The sequence below is a fragment of the Antechinus flavipes genome, chromosome 2 (genome assembly GCF_016432865.1).
Source record: "Antechinus flavipes isolate AdamAnt ecotype Samford, QLD, Australia chromosome 2, AdamAnt_v2, whole genome shotgun sequence".
NCBI classification, from domain to species: Eukaryota; Metazoa; Chordata; class Mammalia; order Dasyuromorphia; family Dasyuridae; genus Antechinus; species Antechinus flavipes.
Window position 1 is genome coordinate 207399388 of NC_067399.1, and position 16851 is coordinate 207416238.

The window sequence follows — 16851 nt, forward strand, 5'->3', positions numbered from 1 at the left end:
TCTTATCTTTATCTTTAGTTATTGTCTTTTATCTTATATGTGATTCTATTTTTAGTACAAATTTTTTTGTCATATTTCTAATTCTTAAAATACCATATTTTTGAAAAACTGCTTTTACAATTAATGAAAATAACATCAATATCTTTACCAAAGCGCTTGCTTTTTTCATTCAAAGAACAGTACAAATCAACAACTACAAAAATATGACATATATTTTAAAATGTCTTCTGTGAGGTAACTGGTATAATGTTCAATTACTGTTTTTAAAAAATGATGTCCTCTCCTCCCAAAAAAACTTTATAATAAAATTTAGAAGCTATTTTAAAATCAATTTCGCCAAAATGGTCCAAATTCTTCTACTTCTAAAACAAATCTTTACAATATGCTTTAATTTTATTGTTTTGTCCTAACTCAACTGTGGGGTTTATCTGAAGTATGAATTATTAGCACTACTTTTAAAAGGTGCTCTAGGTTTTACAAAATAATCCTGAGATGTGGTAATAGTATCCCAATTTCAATAATTAAGGAACTGTGTAATCACCTAAATACTAAATGAATGTCTGAAGCAGAAGTAGAAGCCAGAATCTGATTCCAGATATAGCAGGTTAGCCATTACACTATGTTGCCATAATGTACCCTCATTTCTAAAGCTCAAAGCAAATGGAATAGCTGTTAAAATAATTGTTAAAATGCATAAAGAACTGCAGATAATACACTAAGCTACAAATAAGATGATCCAGGTTCTGGTCCTATTTTGCCACTAATTAGAGATTAGATAATTTTAAAAGTCTTTTTTAACACAAAAAAAGTCAATGTCTTACCAATGATCACTTTTACATTCAAAGCCCCAAAAGGATGGCAACAAGGAAAGAAATTCCAATTGCACCTAAGGTCCCCTTCACTTTTATCTACTAAATGTTGAAAATAATGCTTCCCTGAATATTACTATTTTTCTTTCCATTATGTTCTACAAACCTAACGTGTTAAAATAATAATAATATTCATAAAAACCTACCCTTTTACTGACAAAAAAAAAAAAGATTTCATTTTTACATATAGCTCAATAAATTGAAAAGCCTGAAATGAGATAAAGGCATTTTCTAGTTTGTGTAAAAAAGGCTCCCCAGCATGTTGGGAAGTCCCTGAAACAGGAGATTTATGGAAAGGCATGGATAGGGTCTCACAAAATGATTAGGTATGAATGAGTAATGACCAATAAAGAGAATACCCTTATCATCCTGGAGTCAGAAGACCTGAATTCAAATCTAATCTCAGACACTTTTATTATCTGTGGGACCCTGGGCAAGGCCCTTAACCCCTATTGAGAGACAGAGAGAGAGAGAAAGAGAGAGAGAGAGAGAGAGAGAGAGAGAGAGAGAGAGAGAGAGAGAGAGAGAGAGACAGAACGCGCGCTTTTGTATTTACAAAACATATGCATGGGTAATTTTTCAACACTGACCCTTGCAGAACCTTCTGTTACAAATTTTCCCCTCCAATGCGGGGAAAACTGGGACACTGATGATGAAGTTGTGAACAGATTCAATCATTCTGGAGAGCAATTTGGAACTATGCTCAAAAAGTTATCAAACTATGCATACCCTTTGATCCAGCAGTGTTTCCCAAAGAGATAATCAAAGAAGGGAAAGGGACCTGTATGTGCAAAAATGTTCGTGGCAGCCCTTTTCGTAGTAGCTAAAAACTGGAAACTGAGTGGATGCCCATCAAATGGAGAATGGCTGAGTAAATTATGATATATGAATGTTATGGAATATTATTGTTCTGTAAGAAATGACCAGCAGGATGAATACAGAGAAGCTTGGTGAGACTTACATGAACTGATGCTAAGTGAAATGAGCAGAACCAGGAGATCATTATGCACTTCATCAATAATATATGAGGATTAATTCTGATGGAAGTGGCTATCTTTGGCAATGAGAGGATCCAATTCAGTTCTAATTAATCAGTGATGAACAGAACCAACTACACTCAGAAAAAGAACACTGGGAAATGAATGTGGACTGCTTGCATTTTTGTTTTTCTTTCCAGGTTATTTTTACCTTTCTAAATCCGATTTTTCTTGTACAACAAGAGAACTGTATAAATATGTACACATATATTGTATTTAAGACATACTTTAACATGTTTAACATGTATGAGACTGCCTGACATCTAAGGAAGGGAATGGAGGTAAGGAAGGGAAAGGTTGGAACAGAAGTGACAGCAAGGGTCAATGTTGAAAAATTACCCATGCATATGTTTTGTCAATAAAAAGCTATTATATATTAAAAAAAAAAAAACTTCTCCTCCTTCTTGCTGTACAAGAAAAATTGGATCTAGAAAGAAAAAACAAAATCTGAGAAGGAAAACAAAAAATGCAAGCAAACAATAACAGAAAGAGTGAAAATGCTATGTTGTAGTCCACACTCATTTCCCAAAGTCCTCTCTCTGGGTGTAGATGACTCTCTTCATTACTGAACAATTGGAACTGGTTTAAATCATCTCATTGTTGAAGAGAGCCATGTCCATCAGAATTGATTGTCGTATAGTCTTATAATTGCTGTGTACAATGATCTCCTGGTTCTGCTCGTTTCACTTATCATTAGTTCATGTAGGTCTTTCCTGCTTCTTTTGAAATCATCCTGCTGATCATTTTTTACAGAACAATAATATTCCATAGCATTAATACACCATAATTTATTCACCTATTCTCCAACCAACTGATGGGCATCCACTCAAGTTTTCAGTTTCTAACCACTACAAAGAGGGCTGCCACAAACATTTTTGCACGTGTTGGGGGTCCCTTTCCCTCATTTAAGATCTCTTTGGGATATAAGCCCAACAATAACACTGCTGGATCAAAGAGTTATGCACAGTTTGATAACTCTTTTGAGCATAGCTCCAAACTGCTCTCCTCAATCCAAATCAAGCATGCTTTCCAATATATTTGTCTCTCAAATACTAATTTTTATTTGTACACAACTTAGCAATCTTCAAATCACCTTTACACAAATGATCTTCAAAACAGCTCTAAGAAGCAGACAAGGCAGGCATTGGCATATCCATTTCACAGATACAGAAACTGAGACACAGAAAAAGGGTAAACAGTAGAACCATAACCTAAATTTTTTGACTCTGCTCACAAGTTTTTATACCAATAAACCAAACTGCTTCATCAGAAATGGAGTTTAAAGTTAGAGTTTTAAATTTGAAAAGCCAATAACAAAGGTACTAGAAAACATATTGCTAGTTTGATCAAGCTTAACCTTGGTCCCCATGCATTTCCTTCTATACAATTTTGTTTTCAGGGCAAAAAGTAAATATGTATTAAAAAAGAAAAGAGTAGCATATTATAAAATGTCTTTTGGTTAGAAATAAACTTCTGAATTTTCTAAGTTACTAAATGCTATACAGCATTTTTTGTTGTTGTTTTGGCAAAGCTGTTCAGCAGAGCAGTAATATACTTTACTAGACAATGGTGTTCCTGTTAATTAAAAACTAAAGAACTATTTAGTAATTTCTTTTGACTCTAGAACAAAAGACAAGACCAAATGGCTAAAAATCCGAAAGATTGATAGGGTTTTTAAGCTCAAGAACTTTAGCATCACCCAATTAAATGACTCTTTAAAAAGTAATTAAAGTAAAATAAATAAAAACAATTTAAAAAATAAAAACATCTTTGCTATGCTACACTGGCTCAGTACTTTCATTAACTCATGTCCTCCCCTCAAGTAATACAGATCACAACGCATCCTTGGGCTCTCATTCTATGCGTTTCCTCCCTGTATACTTCCAGAAAATGTCTGAGATCTTCCTTTGATTCCTAAAGCATTTCATGAATATCAATGTAGTAACTAAGGCTATATATAAACTTCCTATGCTACATGTCCAACCCACCTCCATTTCCAGTTACGCATATCTTTGATGATATCTTTTATTCTACTTATCAATCAGCAATGAAAATGTTTTGCAATCCATTTCTACCCACCAGACATGTTTCCATTACCTTAATTCTTCTTACATGTCCTACTCTAGCTAACATGGATTCTTCTTCCACTTGATTTTTCCTGTGTGTACTACTCTTCTAAAGGACTATGTATGGATCTCATTGAGACAGTCTTGTAGTATTCCAGGGCTTAAAAATCATTATTACAAAGTCATCCACAAAAAAGAATACCTGGAAAAACCTTCCTTCTAACCATACAATAACTACATAAAGCCAAAATGAAATCCAAATTGTAAAAAATGAAAAAAGATGAGTCAATGCTACAGACAATTATACCAACTCTAATCGCATTTAAACAAGCTAATGAATCTAAAAAAATCTGAAAAAGGATAAAAATAAAGATATTGACTGTGATTACTAACACGGCTTTAAAAACTTTAACTGATACAAAATAATTGCCATTTTAAAAAAAATTATACAAGTTCAGAATCTACCTCAACCAGTAAAAATCTCTGCCAACAGGTTAGACATGAAAGCTAAGAGCAACAGGAATTCAAAGTACAAGTTCATTTATATTCTGTTCATTGTTCACTTGTTTCCTACTTTTCCTGTCTGCTTTTGTGGGTTTTTTTTTTGACAAAAGTCCTGAAATGGTTTGACATTTCTTTTCTCTAGCTCATTTTGCAGTTGAAGAAACTGAGGCAAATAGAATTATGTGACTAGCCCAGTCACACAGCTAGTAAGTATCTGAGATTAAATTTGAATTCAGGTCTTCCTGACTTAGCACTTTATTCTTACTGCCCACAAGATATTTTAAAGCTTTACAAGATAACCAAAAAAAAAAAAATTAGCTAAGGGGAAAAATGAATGCTATGTTATTGTGGAATGTAGTTTGTTTTTTTTTAAATGAATTATCAATTTGAATGCACCATATACCATCAAATTGGATAATATATCTTATTTCAGAGATCTCTAACCAATATACTGGTTCCCAGTCGTACGCTTCAAGGCAGTTATCACCATTTCAAGTCAAGCTCAGGTATTTAGAAACAATCCCCACTTTCCCCTTAACCATGGTGATACATCAGAAGAGTTGCCCCCCTTCCCCAAAAAAAGTAGCTCCTTTCTCACAAAAAGATTAGCAGTCCCTCCAAACTCTGTTTCAAAAAATAACTTATTTCTGTTGATTCCATGGCTTCTTCCTCACAAAAAGATTAGCAGTCCCTTCAAACTCTGTTTCAAACAAATAACTTATTTCTGTTGATTCCATGGCTTCTTCCCTTTGCCTAAATGTGTAAATGCTATGCTTAATGTAACTGTTCCCTAGCTTAAGATTCATATTCATTCTAAGAAAGGTAAGCATAACTCAATATGATTTTAAGATTGTAGTACTCAACAGTGCCTATAAAGAATCATAATAAGCAAAAATAGGTATAATGGTAATTACAGAGCATATTAAGAGAGCCATTTGACCCAACTAATTACACTTTTCTAATTTGCCTATTTACTAAATCACACATACATATACTCCCGTTTACTACTCAGTCTCTTAGGGATTTTCACAACCACTATCAGTGAATATCCATCCCTAAGGCTCTACTCTGAACCCTCTTGGTTTCTCTATTATTTCATTTGGTGATCTCAACAGATCCCATGAATAGAAATATCTCTATATTGATGATTCTCAGAGCTAATTAACTAGCCTAATAAAGACTCCTTCAGAAATTCCAGTATAGCCTTTCCAACCATCTATTAAGGCATTTCTAGAGGGCAGAACCAAGATGACAAGAGAGTAGACAGATCTTTATCAGAAACGTTCCTGATGTCCCTCAGATTAACACTAGACAAGCCGCTGAATTGATTTTGGAATAACAGGATCCACAAATATTTGGAATTTAACAAATTTCCATAATATATTTTGGAAGAACTTCAGAAAAGGTCTGTTTCAATCGGGTGGGGGGAAATCGGCCAAGTGCAGGGACCTAGAAGAGTGTGGCATCTATACCAGGCAATCTACCTGAGGCTCTTAGCCAAAATACATCAGCATTGGCTACTCTATCCTGCTTAGAAGCCAGTGGACCAGTAGATTAGCTGTGAGACATCCAACACAAATACAAAAGGCAAACGGTGAGCCTCTGAACCTCAGAATAAAGGGGAACTTGGCCATGCCCACTCAGCCCTGGAAGTCAGCAGCACCAGCCTAGGAAAGTGCAAAACTACTCTGTAAACGAAGCTTGGAGCAATCTCCCTTTCTTCTTAGAGCAAACCTCAACCTTTAAAAAAAAAAAAGTTAGTTAAAAAAAAAAAAAGCAAAAAGAACTCTGACCATGGATAGCTTTTGTGGAGAAAGAGAACAGATCTCAAACTCTGAGGATCCCAAAGGCAAATAGCCTCCAGATGAAAGGGTGATATGAGTTGATCCCCATCTCACAAGGCTCTCTTGGAAGAATTCAAAAAGGATCTTAAAAGGCAATTGGAAGAAAAATGGGAAAAGGAAATAAGAACTTTGCAAGAAAGATTGGAAAAAAGATAGGAAACAGAAATTATCTGAAGAAAACTTCTTAAAAAATAGATTTAGTGAAATGAAAAAAATCATATAACTCCTTACAAAATAGATTTGACAAAATGAAAAAAGCATATAACTCCTTACATAATAAAATTTGAAAAAGAAACCAATTCGTTGAAAAACAGAATTTGTGAAATGGAAAAAAAAAAATCCAATAAACAAAACACCTCATTAAAAAGTTCAACTGGCCAAATACAAAAGGAGATTTTAAAAAGCCAACTGATGAAAATAATTAACTAAAAATTAGAATTGAACAAATGAAAGTGAATGACTCAATGAGACTTCATGAATGTCAAACAAAAACAAAAAAAAAACTTTTTTGGAAGAAGAAAATGTAAAATATCTCATTGGAAAAACAACTGACCTGGAAAACAATTTAGAAGAGACAAAGAATTATTGGACTTCCTGAAAACAATGATGAGGGGAAAAAAAGAACCTATCCATCATCTTTCAGGAAATCATGGAAAACTGCCCTGATATTCTAGAGCAAGACAGTAAAATTACCATTAAAAAACATTTCAAACTAGAGTTTACATCCTAAACTCAACATGTCAAAAAATGAACTAATTATCTTTAGCTCAAATACTCTCTCTTCTGAATTTCCTAATTTCTCTTTTAGTGTTGAGGATACCACAATGCTCCCAGTCAACTAGGCTCACAACCTAAATGTCATCCATGATTCTCATCCATGATACTCAATCTATTTTCAAGTACTGTCAATTCCACTTTCATAACATCCTTGGTATACATGACCCTTTCTATTACTATCACTACTCTGCTTATGGGCCCTCATCACTTCATATCTGGCTTTTTTGGCCTTCCTATACCTCAAGTCTCTCCACATTTCAATCCATCTTCCACTCAGCTGTCAAAGTAATCTTCCTTAAAGTGAAGGTCTGACTGTGTCACCAGGCTGTTCAATAAATTCCAATAGTACCCAATCACTTCCATGATAAAAAAATAAAAAATAAAAAAACCTCTATTTAGCTTTTAAAGACCTTAATAAATAAACAAGACCTTTCCTATCTTTAAGTCTTCTCATAATGTACCCTCCTCAATCTATAATCTAGTAACTGTGGTCTCCTTGTTGTTCTTTGCATAAGACACTTCATTTCCTTACTCAGCCTATTTTTCAGTCTATCTTTCATATCTGATATGCTCTCTCTTCAACTCTACCCCCTGGCTTTCCTTCAAGGGTCAGCTGAAATCTTCATTAACTTTAATGCCAATATCTTCCCTTTTTATCCTACCTATACCTTGTCCTTTAAGTTGTAAGCTCCTTGAGTTTATAACTGATTTTGCCTTTCTTTGTATCCCCAATGCTTAGCACAGTAACTGTAGGCAGTTGCTTTTTGACAACATTTCACAAAAAATAAAAATTTCAAATTTTTACAAAATAACAATTGTTTAAAAGCTAGTATTGATATAATATTAAGTTTTCCAAAGCACTTTCCTCACTACTAACTACTCTATGAGATAGAATGTATAACTATGATTATCCTCATTTTACACAAAGGAAAGTCAGGGGTTTAAAAAAAGCTAACTCATTGTAAGAAAGAGGACTTCAATCCAAGTCTTCTGACTCCAACTCCAACACTTTCCATTAAGCTACAGTTTCAAATGTTTTGATGTGTTGTCTCTTCAATCATTTTCTTCCTTTTATGTACTTAAGAAATTTTTACTGCTATTATTTTTCAACAAACATAATCAATGTCTTATAATTCTTCATTCCCAAGCCATCTTTAATGTCTCCATCCATTAGCCTTATATTCTATTAATAACCAAACCCTAATCACAGTATTTGCTTTTATCAATTTCTTCCTCTCTCTTTCCATCCTCATTACAGCCATCTATTTCAAGCTATTATCATCTTACCCATATGATCTCCATGTTTCCAGTCTCTACTTCCTCCAGTTCATATTGTACATTGTTGCCAGATTAATCTTCCTGAAGTACCACTTTGAACAAGTTATTCTTCTATTCAAAAAATTTCAATGTCTCCTCACTGATTACAAAATAAGATCTAGATTGTTAAGCCTGACATTCAAAAGCCTCTACAATATGTCTCACTTATTTTTAGAAGCAATAAATAAATATATATTATAAAATAAAATATAGTAACAATATTATTTATTATATGATATTAATATAATATTACTATATAAATAATATTATTGATGCATGGATTTTCTATTCTGAGTATCCAAATTCTATCCTTAAAAATTCATCTGATGAAGAGAGCAATCTATACCCAGAGAGAGGACTGTGGGAACTGAGTATGTGGATCACAGCACAGCATTTTCACTCTTTTTGTTGTTAGCTTGCATTTTATTTTCTTTCTCATTTGTTTTCCTTTTTTATTTTATTTTTCTTGTGCAGAATGATAATTGTAGGAAATTGGAACACAAAGTTTTGCAAGGGTTAATGTTGAAAAATTATTCATGTATGTTTTGAAAAATAAAAAGCTTTAATAAAAAAATCTAAAAAAACTACACCCATTCTCTATAAAGCCCCCCCCCTCTCTCTCTTTCTCTCTCTCTCACACATACATACACACACACACACACACACACACACACACACACACCCACCATTTCCCAAAACCAATTCTTCCACCTAACCTATTTATCTTTTACAATTTGTCTTTATATTTTACAATTTTTTATTATAAATAACAATTATTACTATCACTTTGAACATTGACTTATAGACTCACAGGACTTAGAATTAGAAAAACAAAGACTATCTAATCAATCCCCTAATTTCATACTTGGGAAAATGAGGAACATCAAGATTAAATAAAATAAAATTAAATAAATAAATTACACCAGTGGTACATACAATTTGAAACAACACTAAATCTATTTCTACCTTGAAAATTCAATTTGTATTTGATAGTTATTTGAATTTACAGCCCCATATAACAGAATACTGATTGAATCAGGAAACCTGGATTCAAGTCCAGTATTTCACAACTTAAGTCATCACTTCTCTAAGACCATGATCTCATCTATAAAACATCAAAAAATAGTTAAGCCATTTATCTCAAATGCTTGATCTAAGGAAACAACTCTATAGACATTAAAATGCTGTAATTTTTCTTAGTATGTAGTAAATTGAACTATTAATTTGAACAGAAAATTAATTATTACAATTGTCCCTTTTTGGGGGTTTTTTTTAAGCAAATTCTCTATAAAAACAGTAACAAATAATAACATTTTAACAAAAAACAATATAAGTACCATAAATTCTAACACTGATCCTATCATCTCAGAAAATTTAAAGTAATTAGAAGGAAGCTAATTTTATAGATTCCATGCTAATCTATTATCTACTAGTCTATTTAAATCACCTTTTTTTTTTTTAAATACAAAAAAAACTCAGCTTTTTTCTTCTACAAAATTTCTATGGCCATTTCTCAAACCATTTGATTGGTATCAAGAGTCTTTATCTTAAATCATTTAATCTAAGTATAACAGTTCATAGTTAGTAAATCTAGATTTTTCAAGTTAGATGATCTTCAGGGGCTCATAATATTTAAAGATTTAGACTGAAGAAATGGGTATTTCAGGTCCAAATTTTAAGTTGATGTTACATACATATTAAGAATGAATCTCCAATCATTAAGTCAATGATTATTTATTAAGAACCTGTTATGTGGAGTAGCACAATGGATAGAGAACCAGCCCTGAAGTCAGAAGAACTCGAGTTCAAATCTGGCCTCAGACACTTAACACTTACTAGCTGTGTGATCCTGGACAAGTCATATAACCCCAATTGCCTCAGCAAAAAAAATAAAATAAATAAAATAAATAAATAAAAATAAAAGGCAAAAAAATCAGAATTTATTTTGTGCCGGGCTCTGTTCTAGTTAAGGCAAAAAATGTGTCTACTCTGATGAAGTTCTTGCTTTAATGGGCAGGAAAATAGATATGTGTATGTATGTACGCATGTGTATACATACACACAATAAGTTGGAAGTCATCAACAAAGGGATTTCTTCAAAAATCTATAAGATAAATGGAATTAAAACACATTATCTCATTTAGACCTCACAAATTGTTATGCCACAATTCTCTTTAACTGTCCTGACTCAGTTTCCCTGCACTAGTTTCCCTTGTCTCAGTTTCTTTAACTGTTCTCTGTCAATCCCCTAAGTTGTAACCCCACACACACACACCTGGTCCATTACTGAGGACCAATTACTCTAAGGTTATAAATTGTTAGCCCAAGCAAGATAAACAAGAGAGTAGACCTCCTGACTCTTTTCTGTCCTCAAGAATTTACAATATCCCTCTAAAATATTCCAAGATATCTCACTGACATCTTTATTTCTGTGTATTCAGACATCCTGTTTCTGGGTTTTTTTGGGTTTATGGCCTCCCCCATCCTGACAGAAAATTTCCCTCGATTCTTACCCCTTCCTTTGTTTAGAGAAAAGATATTTAAGAAGTTGGGGTTCCTCCATTCATTGCTGGAGGCTGGCAGCTGTATGCTGGCGGCTGTATGCTGGATTCTTTGGGATGACAGTCTCCTCCAGCCCTGGGACCAACATGGATTCCTTAGTCCCAGTATATCTTTATCTTTGTCTGATTGGATAATTTGAGACGAGAGTCCTGTCTAGTTAATTTTACTCTCCTATTAATAAAATATTAAAAACTCTCTAATCTCTCTCCTGCCTCAGTTTCTCCAGCATTACAAAATCTCAATGAAATCAACCCCTACAGATAATACATAGGATTTCGAATTAACAGGTTAAAAAAAAAAAAAAAACTGTGGCTCAGAGTTCATCAATTTACAGCAGAATAGGGCTCTAGAAAGAGCTCTGAATTTGGAATCAGAAGGCTTAAATCCAACTCCAGTTTGGTCACTTAAAATTTTTGTGACCTTAGAGCATCAGACCTCAAGGGGGACTAAAGGGCTTGAATTAGATGCTCACTAAAGTCCCTCCCAGTTCTTTAAATCTACAATCCATAATCTAATTCATAATTTATAACTTTTGTGATTGGTCCACAGCCACATAATTACTAAACCGGCATATGAACCCAGATTTCCCAGACTCCACTCCTGCATTCTACCCAAAAGAAAACTAGAAAATCATGTACAGTGTCTGTAAAACTACCAAAAATAAATTTTTCATCACTTAGGAAACTGTGAGAGGCAGAATCAAATTATGAATAGAGTTGGTGTCAAGAATCAGAAGAACTGGATTCAAGACTTGTCTTTGGCAATGGCTCTGGAGCCGGGGCAAGTCATTTAAACTCAAAAAACCCCAGGGTCTCTAAGACTATATTGCTAAGTAGGTGCCTATCTAAATTGGTAAAGGAAATTTCTTCATTATGCCAGTAAAATCATAGATATGGTCCAAATCCAAAAAAAAAAAAAAAATGTAAATGTGCAAAACTTGACAAAAAAAAAAGGCCAAAAAATCCGATCCATAAAGTTAATAATGAGAAGCTGGCCTTTTAAAAAAATGTAAACAGAGAAAGCCTGGGTAAATTGCTTCTATCTCCCCCCCCCCCCCAAAAAAAAAAAAAATTGCAAGTGTTCACTTTTATTTTTTCAGAGTGGTAGTACAGTCTAGAATAGCAATTTTCTAACTTTTTGACCTTAAGACTCCAATTTAGACTTTAAAAATTACTGGAAAAGATCTATGATTATATTTAACCAATATTTACCATATTAGAAATTAAGATATCTTTATATGACCTTGAAAATAGTTTTGACCTCACAGACTCCCCTTACAGGGAGGATCTAAGGAGTCCCAGAGAACATTTTAGGAAGGGGACCCCACTATAAGAACTGCTAGTCTAAAGATCTAAGCAATGGTCCTGAAGTCTGAAACATTTAAGTTTCTAAGTTTTGTTCTGCCCATGCCACTCACTGGCTTACTGCATGATGCTGGGGCTATCACAAGTTCTCTGCATCTGTTTCCCCATCTGTTGAACAGGAATAGCACAAGTGACATTCCCAGGTTATGAAAATCAATTAAGTGTTTATGAAGTACTTTAAGGTTCACAGAGGAAAGGCTTGGTATAACTACAAAATTTCATCTTTGTTTAACAATGAACCTTTTTTTTTTTTTTTTGGCAAATCTCATCAATCCTTGGTTTCTTTTTTATAGCATATCAAATTCTGAAATGAATCATTTGAAATGTAGTTTTTAAACAATTTAACAAATCCTAAGTCCCTAACTTTTCTGAATGTCTTTGTTTTCCCACAAAGCATGTCACTATCTAACCCAATTACACAGAAGAGTAAAAGTCTAGTACTCAGTAAGAAATTACAAGTAATTAAAACCAGAGCATTTAAGACAAATAACTTTTTAAAAAGTTTTTTTTTAATAGTTTTAACAATGGCATAGGAGGAATGGCCCTCTTCTTCCTACAAAGAGAACACTAACACGTTTACTAAAGAGACCGACCACAGACAGCTTATTAGCTTCAAAGGCAAGACAGCTTTTATTCACTTTAAAGCTGGACTAGTTTGTTATGGAGCCAGCCTTAGCAACTGCAGGGTGCTCAGGGACTATGGAGGAGATTGGTAAGGTCGCCGTGGAAAAGTGCTGATGCCACCTCTAGCTGCCCCTTGGGTAAATGACAGTAACAACAAAACACTGACAAAAGAACCAACAGGCTACCCCAGGCCTCGGCTTAACAATAATTCTGCCCCACCCCCAACACACAAAGCTACACTCTCCAGAAAAAAAAAAAAAAAAAGGCCTCCTGCAAATCCATTCCCACACCGCCAAAGAAGGGCACACTAATAATAAGCAGAGGAAAGAGGATGGGAGAGAACGCGGCTTTCGACACATCTGCTCTGTCTACACCCTTCATTCCAAGTCTTCGAGGAGTGGGGAGACTGCAAAAGAGTAAGGAAGCTGCCTCGCTTTCTCAACTATGAGGGGTAATTGAGAGGAACCGCAGAAGACGAAAGGGGGGCAGGGGAGAGCCACCGGAGGAAGAGAATTCCCTCGAGTGTTGGGCTCTGGAACACAAGGAAGAAGGGAGAAGATAAAGGGAAGCGTGTCTCTTCTGGAAAGCAGGCGACCAGGGGAGTCCCCTCCCTCGGGAGTAGGGGAAAGAGGGAGGATCATACCCACGACTCCAAAGGAATGAAAGACCACCACCCGTGGGTGGTGAGAGAGGATCTGCTCCTTTTCTATTCTCAGAGGTAAGAGGAGAAAATATCCTACACCCGACACGGGAGGGCTGCCTGCATCTCTCCTACCCCACTCGCAGGGTGACTGGGAGGCCAGGGCCAGGTTCGGGGTACCGACAGCTCCGGCCCCGGCTTCCGGGGTGGGAACGGTCAGCTAGACCCGAAGGTCGCAAAGGGGCCAAGAGGCATATTCCCTCAGGCGAAAACTTGGGGGGGGAACGGAGAGATCCCCGCTTCCTCTCCCGCTCGGGCCGCCCGCCCCAGCCCGGCGTGCGGGAGAGCGCCTCCGCTCGGGGACGGCCCGGCCCGCTCGCTCCGCTCCTCCCCGCCGCGCCGCGCCGCGCCCCGGGCCGCAGGGGGAGTAGTGGAGACGGCGGCAGCGGCCGCCTGGCTCAACTAGGCTCGGCCCGGCCCCGGCCCTCCCGCCCTCCTACCTGAGGCTGTGTACCAGCTCCCGGCGTGACTGGCTTCCCGGCAGACCACTCGGTTGGACATCTTGGAACCTGTGCCGCCTATGGTGCACGAGGATGAATGAGGAGGAGGCGGCGGCGGCTGCAAGAACGGCTCGGGGAGGGGACGAGGCACCGCGGGCCCAGCCCAGGAGGAGGCGGCCGCGGGGAGGGGATCGGCCCGACCCAGGAGGAGGAGGAGGAGGAAGAGGAGGAGGCGGCAGCGGAGGAGGAGGAAGAGGAGGAGATGGCGGCGGCAGCGGCCCCGTCCCGGATCACCATGCAAGCGGACCGCCGCCAGAAGAAGGGGCCCGCGGCGGCCTCCCAGACCGCGGCAGAGCCCTGGCGCCGGCCCCCGGAGTCGCCACTTCTCCCCCTCGGGGGCAGGGCCAGCCGCCAAGCCGCCCTGACACCACTCTGCCCCCACGCCCCCGCCCTCGGGCGGGTGCCGCCGCCGCCTCCGGTGACCCCACCCCCCTGACTCCGCTCCCGCCCCCGGCCCCGGCCCCTTCGCGGCTCCCCTCCCCCAGAGCGCCCCGGGCCGGGCCGGCGCGCCCCGCCCCTCCGCGCTCCGCCCCTGCCTGCGCCTGCCCTGCCGCCCGCGCCGGGGCCTGGGAGATACCGAGCTACGGCCACTTAGGGCTGCATCGGAGACCTGCCTGGGCCCGGGAGGCGGCCGTGCGAAAAAAAATGGCCGAGACCGGGGCCGGGAGCAGGGCCTCAAATGAAGAGGTCGAGCTCGTGAACAGCCAAGACTTCCTCACTCGCCAACCTTCCCACCCCACCCCCGCCCCACAACGAGAGTTGCCCACTGAGCATGCTCAGCTGCCGGCCGGCTGAACGTGCGACTTTGCGCTCCTCTTGGCGGGAGGGGGACCGAAGGCAAGGGACCAGAGACTCCGGACCCACTGGGGCTCTTCACCCCCAGCGTGGCCGACCTCCCAGAACAGTCGCATACTTAGCAAAGAGGGAGGGAGAATTAGTGGGTCAACACCTCAAAGATTTTTTAATGGGCAACTTTAGCCCGTGGCCACGAAGCGAAAGTTTATTTATTAAGAGACAAACGTGGTTAATCCTGCCCGGGAGGGATTTGTCCCCTCCGGTGCTTCTTTCACTTAAAATAGTTAAAACAATGCAAGGTTTCCAAAAGCAGGCCCAAAGTACCAAGGTGTGGACTCTGCGCTTTGGTGGAGATGCTCTTGGGCTCACACGTGGAGAAACTAGTCTTTTGAAATCACACAGGTTAAAAAACCAGGATACCGGAGTAACCCACTTCCATGCTGGCCAAGCCTCTTTAGCAGAGAAAAGCAATGGATTAAATTTATAGATATTACAAATTAATTCCTATGCTCAGCTCTCCTCTACCTGATGTTTTCTTGAACATAAGTTGTTACTTCTCTTTATGAGATTTCACCAAGATGAAAGTCTAGCACACAAATCTGTCTGGATTTCTGCCTCTCTGATGGAATGAAATTCTCAATGAATCAAGTATTTATCACTTTTCCTCTACAATCTTTTCCCTCTCGATCCCTAAATTTTGAAGAAGAAAAAACTCACTACCACATACTCGATACTCTTTTTTTATGCGGCAACCTAACCGGACATGCTTACTGTAACATTACACTAATCCTTCTAGGCACCTCTCAAAAATTCAAGAAAGAAGCAGACGTTTATTTAAGTACACAAAGTGTGACGATACCAAATCGGTCCCTCCTTTAAGAAATCCTATATTCCTAAGAATGAATGGTGCCAGCTCTATCTTCTAATGATTAGTAATTGTGTCTCTGTGGAGAAATGGAGAATTACAGCAAAATAAAAATGGCATCCTATTTTAAAGGCTCTGTTATGAAAAACATAGTATCTATTCTAGCAACAACCCTAAATGTAACATCCAACAACATACGTAATTTAAAGTTATGTTTTAAAAACTTAAAGCCCAAAATCTGAAAAAGTTCTTATTAGTCAGCATGGGCAGATAAGCCAGGTCTCCCCTGGTAATGCAACTTGGTGAGGTGAACAAAAACTCAGCCCTCTGATCCACCACTGTCAATCTCCAAATTATGTCAGCTAGAGCAATGATAGCCTACTCTAATTGTCAATCTAAAAGTGCAAATTCCCTTCATAAAGGTTAATTTTAAGCTTCCAAAGATTTTTATTTTACATTTGCTCTATTCTTCTAAGACCAAAAAAAGAAAAAAAGAAAAAGAAAATGTATTATTTGGGGAGGCAATGTGGTAGAGTAGATTAAGACTGAACAACCTGGAATCAGAAAAATCTGAATTCAAATACTGCCTCCCACATTTACTTTGTGAGCTTCCATAACAAACTTATATGAAGCTGTTTATTCTACTTTCAAGTGATAATGCTTCTAGTACTAACTTCACAGCACTGTTCCAAGGCTCAAATGAGATTCTATGTAAAGTCCTTTACAAATAATAAAGCATTACAAAATGTCACATTATATGAAAGCAATCACTTTTCTGGGCACCCAAAGACTTTTTGGTCCTGCTTTTGTAGTTTGGGAAAAAGTTTTGTTAAGACAAAATTTAAGGAAACTAAGTCCCAGCATGACAATACATAGTCATACTACTTTAGATTCCATCTAGTAATACTGAGAAGCAACCAGACAAAGTAGATAAGGAGCCAGCACTGGATTCAGGAGACCTAGGTTTAAGTCATGCTTCTGACACATATCAGTTGTAGGTCCTAAACAACTAAGTTACAAGAAAGTT

The 16851-nt window shown here is 37.8% G+C and overlaps 1 protein-coding gene across 1 annotated transcript in view; it reads right to left on the minus strand.

The window, feature by feature from the left end:
• The window catches only part of MEMO1 (mediator of cell motility 1), a 120925-nt gene extending 106338 nt beyond the window's left edge, over positions 1-14587 (minus strand). The window contains exon 1 of the mRNA XM_051976118.1: positions 14105-14587. Within this exon, the coding sequence (XP_051832078.1) occupies positions 14105-14165 (61 nt within the window). The 5' untranslated portion in view covers positions 14166-14587. The remainder of the gene's footprint in view (positions 1-14104) is intronic.
• Positions 14588-16851: the final 2264 nt, after the last annotated feature.